This window comes from Dendrobates tinctorius, unplaced genomic scaffold (assembly GCF_039654945.1).
Source record: "Dendrobates tinctorius isolate UK_male_01 unplaced genomic scaffold, ASM3965494v1 ptg000158l, whole genome shotgun sequence".
Classification (NCBI taxonomy): domain Eukaryota; kingdom Metazoa; phylum Chordata; class Amphibia; order Anura; family Dendrobatidae; genus Dendrobates; species Dendrobates tinctorius.
The window spans coordinates 22,765,353-22,787,665 of NW_027361825.1; the positions used below are offsets into that span (position 1 = coordinate 22,765,353).

At 48.9% G+C, this 22,313-nt stretch overlaps 1 protein-coding gene across 1 annotated transcript; it reads left to right on the forward strand.

Moving 5' to 3' along the window:
* The first annotated feature begins 3,298 nt into the window (after positions 1-3,298).
* On the forward strand, positions 3,299-21,809 carry LOC141052203 (SCAN domain-containing protein 3-like). Its single transcript, XM_073549420.1, has 2 exons — positions 3,299-5,018; positions 21,805-21,809. Exons 1-2 carry the CDS (start codon positions 3,299-3,301, stop codon positions 21,807-21,809), a joined length of 1,725 nt encoding a protein of 574 aa, XP_073405521.1.
* The last annotated feature ends 504 nt before the right edge of the window (positions 21,810-22,313 follow it).

The window sequence follows — 22,313 nt, forward strand, 5'->3', positions numbered from 1 at the left end:
CAATGAAACACTCATAGAATCATAAAGGCTTGAGTAATATATATTTTTCTTACTTTTGACTCTGCAAAAACTCTTACTGTTTCTCTTATTCATTCTCGTCTCGACTATTGTAACTCTCTTCTAATCGGTCTCCCTCTTACCAAACTCTCCCCTCTCCAATCTGTCTTGAATGCTGCAGCCAGGATCATATTCCTCACCAATCGTTACACCGATGCCTCTACCTTGGGCCAGTCATTACACTGGCTACCCATCCACTCCAGAATTCAGTATAAACTTATTACCCTCACCCACAAAGCCCTCCATGGCTCAGCACCACCCTACATCTCCTCCCTTGTTTCAGTATACCACCCTACCCGCGCCCTCCGTTCTGCTGATGACCTGAGGTTAGTATCCTCAATAGTCAGAACCTCCCACTCCCGTCTCCAAGACTTTACACGCCAATTCTTTGGAATGCACTTCCCAGGTCAATACGATTAGTCCCCAATCCCCACAATTTTAAGCGTGTCCTGAAAACGCATTTATTCAGACTGGCCTATCGCCTCAACACATTAATCTAACCTATCCCTGTGTGGCAGAGCCAAAAGTTTTACCATAACCAGGTTCCCAGCATCATGTTCCCACATGCTTTATGCATCCATTAGCCCTCTGTGTCTGTACTGTTACACACTTAACATTATGGCTGGTCCATACAATCAGGGCAACTGTTACCACCCACCTTTCGTGTCTCCCTCTTTCCTCATAGACTGTAAGCTTGCGAGCAGGGCCCTCACTCCTCTTGTTATTTGTTATAATCTACTGTATGTGATTATTGTTATGCTGTAATGTCTATTGTCTGTACAAATCCCCTCTGAAATGTAAAGTGCTGCGGAATATGTCGGCGCTATAAAAATAAAATTTATTATTATTATTATTATTATTATTTTGACACACTTAAAGCAACAAATTATAACATAGACACAGCATGCTCTTGCCAAGAAGTTGCCCCCTCAGGTGAGATAAAGTAATTAGTGAAAATATCACGCACTTTGAGGCCAGAGAGCGGTCTACGTTGAGGGTTCATAGGTGGTCTCACCCTGCGCACATTGTCCGGCCTACGCACAACACCATCAGAGGAGGAGCAATCTTGTATCCTGGTGAAGTTATGCAGAACAACACAGGCTTTCACAACTTCATTCACATTTTGCTCACTCAACTGAATGGCAGACTGGAGTACTCGCCATTTGGCACAAAGAATCCCAAAGGAACACTCCACCAGTCGCCTAGCACGTGATAGGCGCAAGTTAAAAATTCTGCGCCTGTGGTCAAGGTTGCGCCGGGGATATGGCCTCATGACATTGCGCGATAACTGAAAGGCCTCATCTGCAACAAGGACATAAGGGACTGATTGTTCGGGGGAGCCTGGTAGCTGGCGTGGTGGTGGTAGATCCAACTGGTTGGTGCGTAGCCGCCGAGCCATTATGGAAGTATTGAAGACTCTAGAGCAGGGGTCCCCAACCGCTGGTCCGCGGCCCAGCACCGGGCCGTTGCAGTGCCCTTGCCGGTCCGCGGACACAAGGGGAGCCGGGGGGCGGTGCAGCAGCTGATACTCACCCTGCATCCCGCGGCGGCTTCATCCAGCGGCGGCTTCATCCAGCGCTGAGCGGTCACGTGCTACCGCTCATTTAAGGTCATGAATATGGACGCCACTCATCTTCCATAGGCGTGGCGTCCATATTCATGGACCTTAATGAGCGGTAGCATGTGACCGCTCCGCACAGGAAGAAGCTGAAGCGCCGCGAGATGCAGGGACGTGCAGCGACGGGAAGGAAGTTCAGCGACGTGAGGGTAAGTATGATGGGGAGGATGGGGGAGGATGGGGGAGCCAAGCGGAGCCATAAATATAAGGGAGAGAGAGTGGGAGCGGAGCCATATACACAGGGGAGGGAGAATGGGAGCGGAGCCATATATACTAGGGAGGGAGAATGGGAGCCGAGCCATATATACTAGGGAGGGAGAATGGGAGCGGAGCCATATACACAGGGGAGGGAGAATGGGAGCGGAGCCATACACACGGGAGGGAGAATGGGAGCGGAGCCATATACACAGGGGAGGGAGAATGGGAGCGGAGCCATATACACGGGAGGGAGAATGGGAGCGGAGCCATATATATAAGGGAGGGAGAATGGGAGCGGAGCCATATACACAGGGGAGGGAGAATGGGAGCGGAGCCATGTATACTAGGGAGGGAGAATGGGAGCGGAGCCATATATACAAGGGAGAGAGAGTGGGAGCGGAGCCATATATACAAGGGAGGGAGAGTGGGAGCGGAGCCATATATACTAGGGAGGGAGAATGGGAGCGGAGCCATATATATAAGGGAGGGAGAATGGGAGCGGAGCCATATATACAGGGGAGGCCGGGAGACTGGGAGCGGAGCCATATATACAAGGGAGGCCGGGAGACTGGGAGCGGATCCATATATACAAGGGAGGCCGGGAGACTGGGAGCAGAGCCATATATACAAGGGAGGCCGGGAAACTGGGAGCGGAGCCATATATACAGGGGAGGGAGAATGGGAGCGGAGCCTTATATACTAGGGAGGGAGAGTGGGAGCGGAGCCATATATACAGGGGAGGGAGAATGGGAGTGGAGCCATGTATACTAGGGAGGGAGAATGGGAGCGGAGCCATATATACAAGGGAGGGAGAGTGGGAGCGGAGCCATATATACAAGGGAGGGAGAGTGGGAGCGGAGCCATATATACTAGGGAGGGAGAATGGGAGCGGAGCCATATATATAAGGGACGGAGAATGGGAGCGGAGCCATATATATAAGGGAGGGAGAATGGGAGCGGAGCCATATACACAGGGGAGGGAGAATGGGAGCGGAGCCATATACACAGGGGAGGGAGAATGGGAGCGGAGCCATATACACAGGGGAGGGAGAATGGGAGCGGAGCCTTATATACTAGGGAGGGAGAGTGGGAGCGGAGCCATATACACAGGGGAGGGAGAATGGGAGCGGAGCCATATATACAAGGGAGGGAGAGTGGAGCCATGTATACAGGATGGGAGAGTGGAAGCAGAGCCAGGTATACAAGGGTGGGAGCGGAGCCATGTATACAAGGGTGGGAGCAGAGCCATGCATACACCATGATTAAAAAATAATCAGCATGTATACAGTACTCCAGTACAATTTTTTCTAAGTGCTCAATGCTCCATTTCCTTGTAGGTTCCAATCATTATTAGCAGTGACAGTCATCAGTAGAAGTATCCATCTTTCAGCGTTAGGGGCCCACTACGCCTCCAACTCTTGTAAAATGAGTAAAAAACAAACATTGCTAGAGAGCTTCTTTGAAAAGGGAGAAAGACCTAATGATGAGACAGATGAAGACTCCATGACTGCAAAAAAAAAGAAAGCTGCATTTAAAAGAAAATACAATGAGTCCTACTTAAATTATGGGTTCATCGCAACAGGCGATTCAAACGCCCCAAGCCCACTCTGTGTGATATGTGGTGACCAGCTATCCAATGAGGCCATGAAGCCTTCAAAACTGGCTCGCCACTTACAGACCAAGCACCCTGCATCAAAAGACAAGCCTTTGGAGTTTTTTGAAAGAAAAAAGCGTGAACATGAAGGACAGAAGAAATTATTGAAGGCCACCACATCAACAAATGTGTCTGCACTGAGAGCATCATTTTTGGTGGCTAACCGCATTGCTAAGGCTAAGAAGCCCTTCACTATTGGTGAAGAGTTGATCTTGCCTGCTGCTAAGGACATTTGCCACGAACTTTTTGGAGAGGCTGCAGTTAAAAATGTGGCACAGGTTCCTCTTTCAGCGACCACTGTCACTAGACGAATTAATGAAATAGCAGAAGACGTCGAGGGACAGTTGTTAGAGAGGATTAATACGTCACCATGGTATGCAATCCAGGTTGATGAGTCTACTGATGTTGACAACAAAGCAATGATGCTTGTTTATGTGCGATATATTTTCCAGGAGGATGTGCATGAGGATATGTTATGTGCATTATTGTTGGCAGCCAATACCACAGGTGCAGAACTATTCAAGTCTTTGGATGATTACATATCAGGAAAATTAAACTGGTCATTTTGTGTAGGTATATGCACGGACGGAGCAGCTGCCATGACTGGACGGTTTTCTGGTTTAACTACTAGGGTCAAACAGGTTGCATCTGAATGCGAGTCTACGCACTGTGTCATCCATAGAGAAATGCTGGCAAGCCGAAAAATGTTACCTGATCTTAACACCGTTTTGCAAGATGTGATTAAAGTTATTAATCACATCAAAGCATACGCCCTTAACTCACGTCTGTTTGAGCAGCTCTGTGAGGAGATGGATGCGGAGCACAAGCGTCTTCTCTTACACACTGAAGTCAGATGGCTTTCTAAAGGTAGAGCACTGGCCAGAGTTTTTGAATTACGAGAACCACTTCATAGATTTCTTTTAGAAAAAGAATCACCACTTGCAGCACATTTCAGTAGTAAGGAATGGGTCACAAAACTTGCTTACTTATGTGACATATTCAACTTGTTGAACAAACTTAATCTGTCAATTCAGGGGAGAATGACAACTGCCTTCAAGTTGGCAGATAAAGTTGCTGCATTTAAAGCCAAACTAGAAGTGTGGGGACGGCGAGTGAGAACAGGGATATTTGATATGTTTCAAATATTAGCAGGGATTTTGGAAGAGAGCGAGCCTGAACCTTCATTCTCCCAGCTAGTGCATGATCATCTATCTCAGCTTTCAGTACAGTTTGAGCATTACTTTCCAACCACAAAAGACCCACGAACTAGGAAGGAATGGATTCGCAACCCATTTGTGAACAAGCCAGGTGAATCGACCTTGTCCGTGCTTGAAGAAGACCAACTGCTTGAAATTGAAAATGATGGTAGCCTTAAAAGTATGTTTGAGATGTCAAATCTCCCAACGTTCTGGATTAAAGTCAAGGCAGAATATCCTGAGATCGCCACAAAAGCACTGAAAACTCTGCTTCCATTTCCAACATCCTATCTGTGTGAAACTGGGTTTTCTGCAATGACAGCAGCAAAAACGAGATTACGGAGTAGACTGGACATAAGGAACACACTTCGGGTGTCGCTGTCTCCCATCACCCCTAGATGGGACCGTCTTGTTGGAGGAAAACAAGCCCAGTGCTCCTACTGATACATGGAAACAAGCCCAGTGCTCCCACTTCAAAACCTATGGTGAGTTGAGTCTCATTCACATTATAAATGTTATATTATGATAAGTATGCACTGACTACTAAACCTGTCCATAGCCCCGCCCCCTTATGACCAAAGCCCCACCCCTGACACGCCTCCATTCTCGCCCTGCCGGGCCATGGAAGAATGGTCTTGCTTGAAGCCGGTCCCTGGTGCAAAAAAGGTTGGGGACCCCTGCTCTAGAGTCTCCCGTCCTTCCATAGGCCCCAATGTCAACAATTATAAACTTGTATTGAGGGTCTACCAGAGCCAACAATACAACAGAAAAGTATTGTTTATAATTGAAGAATTGGGAGCCTGAGTTCGGCGGCTTACGCACCCTGATATGTTTGCCATCCAGGGCCCCAATACAATTTGGAAACTGGCAGTCCTCCTCAAACTCCCTTGATATCCTTAACCAGTCTTCCATCCTGGGCTCGGGCATGACCACTTGATGGAGTCTTGTCCAGATTTCTGCACATGTAGACCTCACTATGCCTGAAATGGTTGATTTTCCTATGAGATACTCATGGTGGAGGGGGCATAAGACAGGCCAGTGGACAGAAAGCTGTAGAACAACAGAAATAGTAAAGTTTAGAATGGCTAAAGTAAAAAAAAATCAGTTACATGCCGACCAAACTTGTTAGGAAATGAGAGAGAAGAACACACACATACGGTGCCACACAAAAGGTTGATACATAAAATGAGAACAATGGGGATAGGGGAAAATATGTGTAGGTGGGTTAAGAGCTGGCTCAGGGATAGGAAACAAAGGGTGGTTATTAATGGAGCACACTCGGACTGGGTCACGGTTAGCAGTGGGGTACCACAGGGGTCAGTTTTGGGCCCGCTTCTTTTTAACATATTTATTAATGACCTTGTAGGGGGCATAGAGAGTAGAATTTCAATATTTGCAGATGACACTAAACTCTGCAGGGTAATTAATACAGAGGAGGACAATTTTATATTACAGGAGGATTTATGTAAACTAGAAGCTTGGGCTGATAAATGGCAAATGAGCTTTAATGGGGATAAATGTAAGGTCATGCACTTGGGTAGAACGAATAAGTTGTATAATTATGTGCTTAATTGTAAAACACTGGGCAAAACAGTCACTGAAAAAGACCTGGGTGTATGGGTGGACGACAAACTCACATTTAGTGGCCAGAGTCAAGCAGCTGCTGCAAAGGCAAATAAAATAATGGGATGCATTAAAAGAGGCATAGATGCTCATGAGGAGAACATAATTTTACCTCTATATAAGTCACTAGTGCGACCACACTTAGAATACTGTGTACAGTTCTGGTCTCCGGTGTATAAGAAAGACATAGCTGAACTGGAGCGGGTGCAGAGAAGAGCGACCAAGGTTATTAGGGAACTAGGGGGTCTGCAATACCAAGACAGGTTATTACACTTGGGGTTATTTAGTTTGGAGAATCGAAGGCTTAGGGGTGATCTTATTACAATGTATAAATATATGTGGGGACAATACAAAGACCTTTCTAATGATCTTTTTACTCTTAGACCTGTGACGGGGACAAGGGGGCATCCTCTACGTCTGGAGGAAAGAAGGTTTAAGCATACTCACAGACGCGGATTCTTTACTGTAAGAGCAGTGAGACTATGGAACTCTCTGCCATATGATGTTGTAATGAGTGATTCACTACTAAAATTTAAGAAGGGACTGGATGCCTTTCTTGAAAAGTATAATATTACAGGGTATATACACTAGTCTCCTTAATATTGCGTTGATCCAGGGAGCTAGTCTGATTGCCGTATGTGGAGTCGGGAAGGAATTTTTTTCCCCAATGTGAAGCTTACTGTTGCCACATGGGTTTTTTTTGCCTTCCTCTGGATCAACATGTTAGGGCAAGTTAGGATAGGATATGGGTTGAACTAGATGGACTTAAAGCCTCCCTTCAACCTTAATAACTATGTTACTATGTTACTATGTTACATATTTGGTGGCACAATGACTAAGTGATATGCTGGACATATTAGATGTAACATTCTGCTGTGTCAGGTGAATCATATTTGGAGTAAGATGATGGCATTAAACTTTGTCCAAGAAGGCCAAAAAACATAATTTAGCACACACATTAGGAATATAGAGAATGTGGTTGGGTAGTACATACCGTATTGTGAGTAGAAGTCGCTCCTCTGCAGATATGGCTTTGCGCATCCTTGTGTCCTGAAAGGTTATCCCAGGGCGCACTGTCTCCAAGAGTCGATCAAATGTGGCAATGCTCATGCGACAGTACTGGTAAAATTTCTCCGGATGCTCCCGCAGAGAAGAATAGAGGCGGTGAAAATGCCCTCTTGTGAGTCGTTGCCTCAAAAGTGGATGGACCCACATGCGTCTCCTCCTCCGCGGATCCACTATCACAGGATATGGTTGCCCAAAGCGCAATGACAAAAGCCAGGTAAAGAGAACCTGCTCAGTTGTATTGAATCGCAGACCCTCTGCCATGCTGCACAAAGAACACCAACACACCTCGTGAAAGCAAGGTGACAAATGTACAGAATGTAGGCATCCACCTGTTTCTGAGTGTCTAAATAGGGTGCAGGCTAATGATTTAAATTGTTTGCAGGCCTCAAAACCGTTAAATGTCCATTTTGCAAGGCTGCGAGAAAATCTCGCCATACGGATTGCATACGGATGCCACATGGATTACATACGGATGCACACATGCGCAAAATACGCGACCTCACCTTGCTTACGGATGACCTACGGAGCACTATTTAGTGGCCATTCATCCGTATTACGCAAGTAAACTACGGACCGTATTTTGCGCAGGTTAGTGTGACTCCAGCCTAATAACACTACTCCTAACTCATAATAGAGAAAGAACAAATGAAGAGATCCATAAAATAATTATATTTATTTAAATCCAAAATTAAAAAACAACCAATATCTTGATAAAAAAGCAGAACGCCTCAAAAACCAGGATCGGATAGCATCCACAGTAATATCCCTATATAGGTAATTCCATGCAAAGATATATTCCCAAACAATCACTATAGCCAATATAAATATATAATTAATCATAAATATACCAAATCTCTATAATAATATAAAGTGCAGTGCAAATAAATAATCAGAGATCAATTTATAGGTAGCAAAATTCTCAAAAATATAAATATTAGACTAATAGAGAAGAGGAAAATAGAACAATAGAGAATTAATCCAACTTGAGTATGCTCATATGGACAGGTAACGCCATATTAAAAATATAAGGGAAGTCAGATGTCTCATAGAATAGGTTATAGTATGCAGCAAGCAAGTAGAATATCTAAGACCTGAAAACAATTAACCTTGTGTGGAACCCAGGACGGTGCACACAACTCCACACAAGGTGAATCGTCCCCCGCCTGCCATCAGCGCTGACTCCCCCCGCGCCGCAGCGTTCAAAGCAATGATGAAGGAGAGAGCGTCACATGACACGCCCTCTCCCATCATTCTCCTCTGCCTCTGACACTGCGGGTGCGCGATGACGTCACTTCATCGCGAACCCACTGTGTGCCCCCGTTGAAAACGGATCAGAGCCTGGAGCAGCGCGGTGCACATGGAGAGGTGAAAATTGTGTTTTATATATATATATATATATCAGTGAGTACTGGACTATGGGGCCATTTTATGGGGGGCTGTATTATATTCTTTGGGGGTATACCTTATATTCTATGGGGAGGTGGGCTGTATTATATTCTATGGGAGTACACTATATTCTATGGGGAGCTGGGTTGTATTATATTCTATGGGGGGTACATTATATTCTATGGGGAGGTGGGCTGTATTATATTCTATGGGGGGTGTTCTGTCTCCAACATCTGATTTATAATCCTCGATTATCTGCTTGTTAATGTTTTCAGTGTTTCTGGCTCCCTCTAGTGACCAGAGTCATAACCGCAGTGTTATTGTGTTTTACTTTCACTTTGCTTGTACTTTTCCCTCTGCTGCAGTGCATTCTGATAAGCTTTTGCAGTGCATTCTGGTAAGGTTGCAATGCATCCTGGTAGCCTTTGCAAAGGATTATGGTTAGTTCAGCCTCCATTTCCCCCCAGTTCTCCATTTTCCTTCTGCCTGTGTGGCACCCCTGAGGGTCCAGTCGCCACAGAGATGCTGCACCTCACCCAGAGGTGTAGTATCCTACAACCAGGTAAGGTCTGGAGACACCCGACCACATTCCATCCTACATCCCACACACACACCTAGTGTAGCAGAGCACCCTTTATGGCCCCTGCTTGGAACACGAAGAGTGCTGGGAGGTGGGCAGAGCGTAGATTGAGAGAGGGAGAATTATAGGAAGTAAGGTTGGACTCCCTCAGAGAGAGGGAAGGAGAAGGATGTGTCTGGAGCAACTCTAGAGATTAGAGGCTGCTGGACGGATTGGATTATAAGAAAGCTCCCAAAAGGAAAGGTGATTCTTCTGAGACACGGCTGGAGCATACTACCTGTGGCTCTTATCCACGCTGACTGACGTCAGGTGGAGGAAGAAACTGGTCGCAAAGGGTCACGGCCCCTAGCCTAGTGAGCGCACTTCAGGGCGCTACTAGCAAGCCGATAGCTGTGGTTACTGTACAGACCATAGCCCCTACCACAGTTACTCCGACTGCAAAGGCAGCTACATAGGATCACAGAAACAGAAGGGTGTTGTCTGACAGGATTCGCAGCTGCTGGCCTGGAACGATAATTGTGAAGTGCTGGAAAGGAAGGAAAGTGGAAAGCAGCATATTGTGTGGAGATGGCCAAGAAAGGTACATACTGACAGGGAGTTGTTGTGAACTCATTTTCTGGTTTACCTCTGGCTTCTGGTGAGGGTGCTGGAGATGGCTGTGTTGACAAAGGAGTCGTGAGTTCTCCATCCGGGCTCCCTCTGGTGGTGACAGCAGGTAATGAAGCTGATCTAAATTGCAGAGTCCTGCCAGGAGGACTGTGAGTGGACATCAGGAGTCTCTGACTGGACTTAAGACAGCCGACTCCCTAATTTTGTGCTGGTGATTTTCTCCTGCCCTGAGTTTCTGGTTTCCAGTTCTGTTCCTGCCTTCTCAAGCTAAGTGTGTTCTGCTATTTTTCACATGAGATTTGGTCTGGTTTACTCAGTTTTTGTGGTCAGCCAGCCCCTGCTGGGGCTGTGCTGAATTTCCATTCTTATGTCTCTGTTTATGCCAGTTTGCTTTTTGTCCCTGATCAGATTGGTCTCTTTTTGCTCTGACTTCAGAATATACCAGAGTGCTGATATAGGGAATTGAAGTCTAGCGACTTCAGGGTTTTTGTTATCAGAAAGTGTTGGACATTTTTGGCAGGGTTTTGTGCGTGATTGCAGACAGCATCTTTCCTTTCCTGTCCTTTCTAGTTAGTGTGGGCCCCATCGTTTGCTCAGCCTATTTTTCTATCTGTGTTTGTGTTTTCATCATGTCTCACCGACAATATATGTTTGGGGGCTGTCTATTGCTTTGGGGTCTGCTCTGGGGCAGTTTAGATTTCCCCTTTTCTTGCTTTAGGCTTATTTAGTTCTCCGGCTGTGACGAGGCATCTAGGATCATCAAAGGTACGCTCCACGGCTACTGCTAGTTGTGTGGATAGGATCAGGGGTCTGCAATCCGCTTAGTTACCAACCTCTCTGGTTTTCTGGGGCTTAGCTTGTTTTTGTTTTTCCTCCTCGGTGACTCATTCATAACAGGGAGTGCTGCAGGGGCGGACCTATCGCCTGTGCAGACGGTTCATTGAACGGGGGACCCGGGAGCCTCCTGCACCACATGGCTAATTATTCAGTTTTCAAATTAGCCATGTGGAGCGCAGGAGGAGAGGAGACATTGGGGGCAGGATTGGAGACATTGGGGGCAAGAAGGAGATGGGGCAGGATTGGAAACGGGACAGAATAGAGACAGGACAGGATTGGAGATAGGGTAGGATGGAGATGGGGCAGGGTGGAGATATTGAGGGTAGGATTGGAGACATTGGGGGCAGGATTGGAAACATTGGGGGTAAGATGAAGATGGGGCAGGATTGGAGACGGGACAGGATGGAGAAGGGGCAGGATTGGAGACAGGGCAGGACGGAGATGGGGCAGGATGGAGACATTGGGGGCAGGATTGGAGACATTGGGGCAAGATGGAGATGGGGCAGGATTGGAGATGGGACAGGATGGAGACAGGGCAGGACTGGAGACCGGGGCAGGATGGAGATGGGGCAGGATGGAGATGGGGCAGAATTAGAGACATTGGGGGCAATGTTGTGAGTTCATTTTCCCCTTCACCGTCGATGTCTGATGAACCCCCTCTTCTGGTGAAGGAAGGTAGTGAGGCTGATTACCAAACACCTGATCTGGTAGATGATGACTGGGTAACAGGAAATTCTGACTGGATATAAGGCAGCCGACGCCCTTCTGAGTCGCTGGTGGTTTCTTTGCTGGATTCTTGGAGACCAGTCTGATTCCTGCTTCCCAAAGATAAGTTTTTGCTCTGCTATTGAACTTATTAGTTTTGTTTTGTTTACCTTGTTTTTTGGAGTTCAGCCATCCCCAGTCGGGGGGGGTGCTGAGTTCCATTTTTGTCTCTGATCAGTTTGTCTCTTTGCTCTGTCTTCAGGATTTACCTGAGTGCTGATATAGTCTTTTTGAAGTCCTAGCGACTTCAGGGCCTGTTTTTCCTATCAGACGGTTGGGACATTTTTTGGTAGGGTTTTTTACGGATTGCAGACAGCAGCTTTTCTATCCTGTCCTTTTTAGTTAGCTTGGGCCCCATCATTTGCTCAAGCTATCTTTCTATCTGTGTTAGTGTTTTTATCTTGCTTCACCGTCATTATATGTTGGGGGCTGCCTATTGCTTTGGGGTCTGCTCTGGGGCAGTTTAGATTTCCCCTTTCTTTCTTTAGGCCTATTTAGTTTTCCGGCTGTGATCGAGGGGTCCAGGGCATCGTAGGAACCCCCCACAGCTACTGTTAGCTGTTGTGGATAGGATCAGGGGTCTGCAATCCGATAGCTACAAACCTCTCCGGTTTTCTGAACTTAACTTGTATTTTTGTTTTTTTTCCTCCTTCAGTGACTCATTCATAACAGGGCAGGATTGTAGACATTGTGGGCAGGATGGAGATGGGGCAGGAAGGAGACGGGGGCTGGATGGAGACGGGGGCAAGATTGGAGACATTGGGGGCAAGATGGAGACAGGGCAGGATTGGAGACATTGGGGGCTGGATGGAGACATTGAGGGCAGGGTGGAGACGTGGCAGGATTGGATACAGGGGGCAGGATGGCAGACCCAAGGGGCATGATTGGAGACACAGGGGCAGGACTGGAGACACGAGGCAGGACTGGAAACACGGGGGCCAGGATTGCGGGTACAGGGGGCATGATTGGCGACAAAGGGGGCATTGTTATGAATGAGTCACCGTAGGAGGCAAAAACAGAAATACTAGCTAAGTCCAGAAAACCAGAGAAGTTGGCAGCTATCGGATTGCAGACCCCTGAACCTATCAACAACAACTAGCAGTAGCCGTGGGGGGTTCCTACGGTGCCCTAGACCCCTCGATCACAGCCGGAGAGCTAAATAGCCTAAAGACAGAAAGGGAAATCTAAACTGCCCCAGAGCAGACCCCAAAGCAGTAGGCAGCCCCCAACATATAATGATGGTGAAGCAAGATGAAAAAACACTCACACAGATAGAAAGATAGGCTGAGCAAATGATGGGGCCCAAGCTAACTAAATAGGACAGGATAGAAAAGCTGCTGTCTGCAATCCGCCCAAAACCCTATCAAAACAAGAGCCAACAGACTGATAGGGAAAAAAGCCCTAAAGACGCAAGGCTTCAAAAAGACTATATCAGTACTCAGGTATTTTCTGAAGACAGAGCAAAAAGGAATTCAGCTCACCCCAGCAGGGAATGGCAGAAATCCAGAAAAACAAGGCAAAACAAAACCAAAACACAAATGCAAAAAGCAGAGCAGAAAACTTAGCTTTTGAGGAGCAGGAATCAGACTGGTCTCCTAGAATCCCTCAGAGAAATCAACCGCAAGGCAGAAGGGCGTCGGCTGCCTTATATCCAGTCAGCAATTCCAGTCACCCAGTCATCATCACCCTGCACATGTGCTTGGTAATCAGCCTCACTACCTTCCTTCACCAGAAGAGGGAGTTCATCAGACCTCAATGGTGAAGGGGAAAATGAACTCACAACAGGGCAGGATGAAAGACATGGGGGCAAGATTGCAGGTACAGGGGGCATGACTGCAGACACAGGGGGCATGATTGGAGACAAAGGGAGCAGGATGAAAGACACAAGGGGCATGATTGGAAACAGGGCAAAATGGAGACATGGGGCAGGATTGGAGACACAGGGGGCAGGATTGGAGACAGATGGGGCAGGATCGTGGGGCAGGATGGATACGATGGAGACAGATGGGGAGATCATATGGGGCACAATGGATACTCATGAGGGTGGGATGGGAGAACATATGGCTGAAGCCAGGAATGAGACACACGGAGGCCAGGATGGGGGATATTATTACCATAGGGGTTAATTAAAGGATATTATTACTGCAGTGATGTATTTATTTTATTTTTTGAGTATACTGTTTTAAATGGGGGGCAGTCCTGTTACTGTGTAGAGTGATACTATGTTGCCTTTTTTTCTTCATGTGGTGTAGTGTAGAAGTTGGGAAAAAATAAGTAATGTGTTCTGCAAGTGGAGCTCTAGATCACTGTGTTATTTCCTGCTGAGACGAGCCCTGGCTGGAAGAAGTGATGGCGATCTGTGCTGGATGAAAGATGAAAAGCAAGGATGAATGACTTTACCTAGAGACGTCACTGGTGAGTTAGTGTGTTACCTATAAACTGACACTATAAGCTGTATACTATATACAGAGGTCCTTTGTATAATGTCACCAGTGATCACTGTATTACCTGTACGTTATATACAGAGCTCCTGTGTATAATGTCATTAATCACTGTATTACCAGTACACACACTGGATAGTAAGTACAGATCCCCTGTGTATAATGGCACTTATGGCAATAGTATTGTTTTCTTTATTACTGATCAGTATTGTAGTATTCAGTCACTATGTGGTGGTAATATGTGGTCTGGACATGGTGTTGCGGTATTTGTCCCTTGTATGTGCTATTATTTGTTCACTTTGTGGTGGTAATATGTGGTCTGGTCATGGTGCGGTGGTATTTGTTCCTTGTATGTGATATTATTCGGTCACTGTGGTAGTAATATATAGTCTGGTCCTGGTGTGGCGGTATTTGTTCCTTGTATGTGATATTAATTATAGGTCACTATGTGGTGGTAATATTGTGTCTGGTCATGGTGCGGTGGTATTTGTCCATTGTATGTGATATTAATAGTCATTTTAAAAATTGAAAAATTAATACAAATGTACCTAAATTGTACTGCATATTTTAACAAATATTTAATAGGTTACAGTAGAGCAGAGCTCAGCCAAAAGTGTCTACAGTGTTGTGATGGCGGCTTAAAAAATATTTTGTCGAAAAAAAAAATCTGCCAGCTATATGTGTGATCTGGTGATGGGAACTGTTAATGTGTGATTGGTGAGAAGTGGAGTTTTCCAAGAGAGGGCGGTGGGACTGTGGACAGTTTGAAGGGTGGAGGCAGGGCTGGAGTGGAGCCTGGGCGGAGTCTTATGGGGGCCCCGAAAATTTTCCCAGTATGGGGCCCAAAATTCCTAGTGGCAGCCCTGCCCCTACCCATATGCTGCAGCAGTTCAGGAGTGTGCAGAGTGCGGACACTGGACAGTGTGGAATGGATGGATCCTCTTGGTCTGGCCTGCACTGCCTGCTCCAGGTAAGGGTTCTGCCAGAGCTGAGCAGGACTGAGGGACTGAGACCGAGGCACAGGCATGATTTTGGGGGGCTCCTGGGGTCGGGGAGAACTGAACATGGCAGGCATGATTTTGGGGGGCTCCGTCCTGGGGAAGAACTGAAGCATGATGGCCTGGCTGCTCATGAATGGGGGGCCCCTGGCCTGGGGAGAAGGAAAGCATGGCCTTGGCTGCTCATGAATGGGGGGGCCCTGGGGAGAAGCATGGCTGCTCATGAATGAGGGGGGCCCTGGGGAGAAGCATGACTGCTCATGAATGGGGGGGCCCTGGGGTAGATGCTTGGCTGCTCATGAATGGGACGGCTCATGGGGGGGAGAAGAAACATGAATCGGGCGGCCCACATAGGGGGAGAAGCAGCATAAACTGGGGGGGGCACATGGGGAGAAGCAGCATAACCTGGGGGGGCCACATAGGGTGAGACGCACTATGCCAAAAGTAGACCGCATATGAGGGAGAGCATTATGAAACAAAGGGAAACGGAGGTGCCTATATATATTACCTATCTATATGTTTACATAACTTTGTTGCCCTATGAAGGACGGGGGGGGGCCCGAAAAATTTCTTGCACAGGGGCCCACTACAGTCTGTGTCCGCCCCTGGAGTGCTGGAAGGGTGTACTTAATCTTATCTGGAAGTTGTCTGGATCCCTCACCTGAGAACTCAGCATTGAAGCAGGCATCTGTGCATGCCAGAATTGTAAGTAAAGCCCTTGGAACTACATGCATTTGTATCATCTACCTTCTTTCTGCGCCTCTCACTCAGCACTGCTACATCCTCCACTCCACACTACCTCACCATCTACAGACTTATCTCAACTGCCCTGGGACTACAGCTCTGCCTGTGGAGAGCTTTACCAACTCTGCTGCATTATAACATCTGTCCCAGAGAAGCAACACTGCAGCGCTGGTCACCACTAACCAGAGACCACAGGTGGCATCACGAATTCATACAAACTCTATTCCTATTTAATTGTACCCCTTTTACATGAACGCCTGGGGCCACGGACCGGGTCACTGCCACAAAGTTATAGATATCGTTAACAGTAAACAAATTTACAATAACAGACTGGTACAGAGGGGAGATGACCCTGTCCTTGCGGACTTACATTCTACGGGATAGTGGGGAAGAGACAGAAGGTCGGGGGTGCAGCAGCTCTGGTGGTGATGAGGCGGCAGCTCAGGCGGTGGTGAGGTGGCGATGGTGATACCATCATGTTCAATAAAGCACAGATTCAACTACAGTCTCCTTATTGGACCCCGGTATAGTGGTTTAGCTGCCTGTATAGCTGCATGAATTCTGCTTCATTTAGTGAGGACCGAACAGGGGGTATACTATTTTCTATGGGGTGGTGGGTTGTATTATATTCTATAGAGGTACATTATATTCTATGGGGAGGCTGGTTGTATTATATTCTATGGGGGTACATTATATTCTATGGGGAGGTGGGCTGTATTATAGTCTATGGGGGTACATTATATTCTATGGGGAGGTGGACTGTATTATATTCTATGGGGGGTACATTATATTCTATAGGGAGGTGGGTTGCATTATATTCTATGGGGGTACATTATATTCTATGGGGAGGTGGGCTGTATTATATTCTAAGGGGGGCTACATAATATTCTATGGGGGGCTGTATTATATTATATTCTATGAGGTGTGATTGTGTAGTACTCGCAGGTACGGGGGATGCAGTGACGAGGCGTGAGACGGTTTGAGCTTTAAGGTGTAACTTTTATATCAATGTATGCCTTTGGGGCTGTCTTGAGCAACCAAGAAACAAGCTAACAATAATTGTCCTCGCAGGGACCAACCACAAAAATACACTGTTAATGCGAACACGACTACCCGGCAAAGGCCAGCCACTATAGGGTCGCGGTATGGCCGACTACGGGTCCTTAGTTCCAATGTGTCACTTATCTTTCTGACGTCCGGCGAAGTGCTGTTCGGCGATGCTCCGGTGTTGCAGCCGCTGGGCCCAGCCGGCGAGGATCTGATGAAGTCTTCGGGCGTTCCTACACCCAGACGAGGTAGAGGCACAACAGGCCCCTGGGGAGTTCCTCTGCGCAGAACCTCCTGTCAGAGGCGATATGTGTAGCTCGGGGACTGGGCGGTGTAGACCCAAGCCACAGGCCGGGGACGGGCGGCAGGGTGGAGTGGAGCGACGGGGCCCACAGGCGGCAGCAGACAGGTAACGGTACCCGCGGGCGGTAGCGGGCAGTCCGCAACCCCGGACTGGAGTGGTAGCAGCAGACAGGCCACAGGCAGCAGCGGACAGGCCGCAGCCGCGGGCCAGAGCAAGGTGGTGGCGGCCGTGGGCGGTAGTGGACAGGTCGCAGCCGCGGGCTGGAGGCAGGCGGTGGCGGCCACGGGCGGCAGTGGACAGGCCGCTGCCACGGGTTGGAGGCAGGTGGTGGTGGCCACTAGGAGCGCGGCTGAACGGTCGGCGTCTCCCTCCTAGACGGCTAGGTACCATCTCCCTTCTGCCTATGGTGAGTCTCCCTGCAGTCTCTCTGGTCGCTGCTCTCCCCGCTCTACTCTGGCTCTGGCTTTTGCTCTGGCTCTCTGGCGCTTCTTGGCTTCCTTCCTCCTCCTCTCCTGTTCTGCTGAATCACTCCTCCTGGCGTACTCAGTCTTTTTTATAGTGGCTCCTCCCGCAACCTCTCTGGAACTCTCTATGTCCCGTCCTCTAATTCTGTCCCCCGGAAACAGTCTCCCTAGGAACCTTGTAGTAGAAAACACCGTGTGCACTACTGTAGTGGTGCCAAGCTAGGTTCCCAAACCATATATGATAAAATGAAAACCTGGCACTCAACTTAATGCTTGGTGAGGCAGTTTATTGTAGTACCAGAAAACGTTTCAGTCAATATAGACCTTCATCAACGTGCTAGTATGTTTGAAAGTAGCTTGAAGGAGGGCGCTTTTTATGTTATTCACTGATAACGCCAGTAATCAAATGGTCAGAATGCTGCTGTAACGCAGGATAATCTTAATAGTTGAAAATATCAGCGCAGCCTGGTCCTCCTGGACGTGGGTAAACACCACTTGACAAGTGGTGTTTACCCACGTCCAGGAGGACCAGGCTGCGCTGATATTTTCAACTATTAAGATTATCCTGCATTACAGCAGCATTCTGACCATTTGATTACTGGCGTTATCAGTGAATAATATAAAAAGCGCCCTCCTTCAAGCTACTTTCAAACATACTAGCACGTAACTGATGAAGGTCTATATTGACCGAAACGTTTTCTGGTACTTCAATAAACTGCCTCACCAAGCATTAAGTTGAGTGCCAGGTTTTCATTTTATCCCTAGGAACCTTGGTGACAGCCCCCTTGGTTCCGGCCCGGGCACACAGCGGGGACGGCTCCTCCTACACTCCCCCATCCTGTATGCTCCCCAGTCCTCGGGCGAGAGCTTAGGGAGGCCTGGGCTGGTTTTCTGTAGCGAAAGTTACTTTTGCCATACGAACTGGTCCTGTTCGTGGCGTTCAGGGGGCTTTCCAGCTGTCGTTCGCTTGGAGCGCCATGGTCCGACTGCGGCTGCGGTGGAGTCTTCTGGGGTGGCGGCAAGTGGTGGGTTGACCGAGCCTGGTGAGTTGACTGCGTCTGCCGGAGTATCACCTCCTGAAGTGTCCGTTTGTACTGTCGGGGGTTCTTCTTCGTCGTCATCGTCCCAGGCTGCTGGTGGGGGTTCTAAGACCTGGGGAGGGGCCTCAGGTCGCGCAGGGTCTGCGGACGTACCGGGTCGTAACATATTGCGATGTACAGTACGACTAGGGAGGTCCTTGTCTTTTTCTGATTGTGTCTCGTACACTGGCCCATCGGGGCTTACCCGGCGCAATACCCGATAGAGTTCCTCTTCCCAGCGGGGTTCTAACTTGTTCTGAGGGCGCTGATCACACACGAGTACTCGATCTCCAGTCCGGAATTCAATGAGTTGAGGCAGCGCCCCCCCCAAGGTGTTCCAGGTCCTGAAGTTTGGTGTGTACAATTCGGTGCAAGGTTTGCAACCGATGCCGATGATTCCGGACCCACGAGGAGACCCCTGTCCATGGTTGTTTCTCTGAGACCCCTGTCCATGGTTGTTTCTCTTCTGGATTCAATTCTACTTCCGTAATTCCTTTGCCTTCCCGGTCGAATAGCAGCGTGTAGGGAGTGTACCTGGTGACTCGGTGCACCCGGTTGTTATAAACCCATACCAGTTCAGGGACGTATTCAGGCCAGCGGGCCTTACGGTCATTCTCCAGGGTGCGCAACATTTGAATCAATGTCCGTTTAAATCGCTCGCATGCCCCATTCCCTTGTGGGTGATACGGAATGTTTCGGGATTTGTTGATGCCATACAGTCGGTGTAGTTCTTCCATGACTTTTCCCAGAAAGCATGCGCCTTGATCTGAATGGATCCATTGGGGGCAGCCATAAACTTGGATAAAGTTTTTGCAAATCGCATAGTCGGCTGATTCTGCGGTTTGATCTCGGGTAGGAGTCACCATGGCGAATTTGGTGAAATGGTCCACCATGACAAGACAGTGTTCCATACCCTTGGTATGCCGGGCCAATGGTCACATAGTCTACCATCAAGAGTTCGAGGGGCGCTGCTGTGACAATTGTCTGGACTGGAGTCCGCTGCGCAGGTGGTTTGGCTAGTTCACATAGGCGGCAGGCACGACAAACTTCTTCCACGGCGGTCTGCAAGCGAGGGTGGTAGGCCTTTTGCTGCAGCCACTGCAATGTCTTTTGCGCCCGAAAATGTGCCCCTTTCTCATGAGCCTCGCGGGCAAGCCCGCTGAGTTGGGCTCCCGGTACCACGACCTGCCAAGTGATTGCTGATGTTGTCCGTGATACTGTTTTCCGGTACAATAGTCCTCCTTCGATCACCAATTTTTCCCATTGTCGTAACATTAATAAGGTATCCTGGGTTAAAGTTTGCCATTGAATGTCATTAGGTAGTTGGCCCGTGGCCACCCACTGACGCAGGGGCCCAATTTCTTCATCTTCCTGCTGCTGCTGGATCCATTTATCCCGGGACTGTTCTAGCATGCCCCTAGCGGGCCCTATGTGAGATTGTTCTTGGGTGAGGGCGGTGAGTTCGGCAGGGGCCAGAGCGAACGGCGTCTCTTCTCCTTCTAATTCTTCGACCCGGCTTCGCCCTGGAGTTGTACGTCGGATCCTGGACAGCGCGTCAGCATGTACATTCTCCGCTCCTCTATTGTAAATGATCTTGTATTTGAATTTGGCCATCCGGGCCACCCATCGTTGCTCCAGGGCCCCTAGTTTGGCATTTTCGAGGTGGGCCAGTGGGTTGTTGTCGGTCCGGACTACCACCTCGGAGCCTGCCAGGTACTCTGCGAACCGCTCCGTCATGGCCCACACTACCGCGAGGAGCTCGAGCTTAAAGGAGCTGTAATTATCAGGATTACGTTCAGAGTCGTGGAGTGATCAGCTGCCATAAGCAATCACTTTCTCCCGGCCGTCTTGGACTTGCGACAATACAGCTCCTAGCCCGTGAAGACTCCCGTGGGTGTGCAGTATGAACGGCTGCGAGAAATCCGCATAAGCTAACACTGGGGTATCCGAGAGTGCGGCCTTAAGATCTTGGAAGGCCTCTTCCTGCGGTTCTCGCCACTGAATCTTCCATCCATTTGCTCCCGCAGGGGCCCCCTTTGGCAGGTCTTGCAGGGCTCGGGCTCGAGGCGCAAAATTATTTACGAAACTACGGTAGTACCCGGCCAACCCCAAGAAGGCTCGTACATCTTTTACCGTCTCAGGAGTAGGCCACCTCTGGATCGCGGCGACCTTTTCCCGGGACGGTCTTACGCCTTCTGCAGAGACGGTATGCCCCAGATATTCGATCTGCGTCCGGATTAGGTGGCATTTCTGGGGTTTTACCTTCAATCCGTTCTTCTGCAGTCGGCCGAGCACCTGCCCCAACCACCGCAAGTGGTCCTCAAATGCAGCGGCATAGATGATGATATCATCCTGGTATATCAGCGTGGCCTTGTGTCTCCCAGACACCGCTCCATCAGCCGTTGAAAAGTCCCAGGGGCGTTGGTCAGTCCAAACGGCACACGATTGAATTCAAACAGTCCCATGGGAAGAATGAATGCAGTCTTGGCCCGGTCTTCTTCCGACATTGGCACCTGCCAGTACCCGCTGGCCAGATCTAAGGTCGAGAAATATGTCGCTTTTCCCAAGGCGGATAGGGATTCTTCAATGAGGGATTCTTCAATGAGTCTTTGATGGTACAGGCGTTCAATTTCCGATAATCCACACAGAACCGCAAACTGCCATCTTTCTTGTGGACCAACACGATGGGGGCTGCCCAAGGGCTCTGGCTTTCTCGAATGACTCCTTTTCGCAGCATTTGGCCCAATAGAGTCTTTACCTCTTGATAGAGCTGTGGGGGAATTTGCCGATATTGTTCCCTAATAGGAGCCGTTCCTGCAGCGGGGATACCGTACGTGATAGCCGTGGTACATCCGAAATCGTCCTCATGTTTGGCAAATACCTCCAGAAGTGTTTTTACCTGGAGTATCTGGGCCGGGGTGAGGCCAGAGAGTTCGGCTCGCATCTTTTCCAGGATAATTTGGCCCTTTTCTTCGGCCGAGGACCCGGGGGTCTGAAGCGATCGGATGGATACTGTCCATGGGTTCCCCATCTGCACTTTTAGCTGGAACGCTGGAGCCGGGAGCACTTCCTCCAGGGGTCTCACTAGTTTTGCCATTTAGGCCCGTGGTTTCAGAACGATGTCTTGGTCTTCTAGGTTAACGCACCAGGACGGTCCCTTTCTGCACGGTGGCCAGGGTGCGGGCCACCAGGACCCCGGGGGGCAGGTGCTCCGAGAGGCTCGGCTCCACCTGCATCTCCACTCCTTCCAGGGGCACAGGGGCCCGGATTGGTAAGGCCACCACCGTCTGTCCTGGCGGCAGAATGAGCGGAGGGGCTGCAGGAGAGATCACCTTCCCCAGCGCCTCGCCCTCCGGGCAGTCCTGTCGGACTCGCGCTCCCCGCACCAACTGTTGGAAGACCTGCCCTTGGGGCGTGCAGGAGCCCCACTGGCTCAGAGTCTCTTGGGTGGGCTCGTTCAGGAGTACGCTGCCGAACTCTCGCAATATATTCATACCCAGGGTCACTGGGTGCTTATCGTTGGCTTCTCCCTGGGTCAGGATCACTCCTCGGCGGCTGAGTGGTTTGCCACATAACGAAATCTGCATCCAGACTACTCCGACAACAGGAACTGGCAGCTGGTTGGCGGCTACCAGCTTTATCACG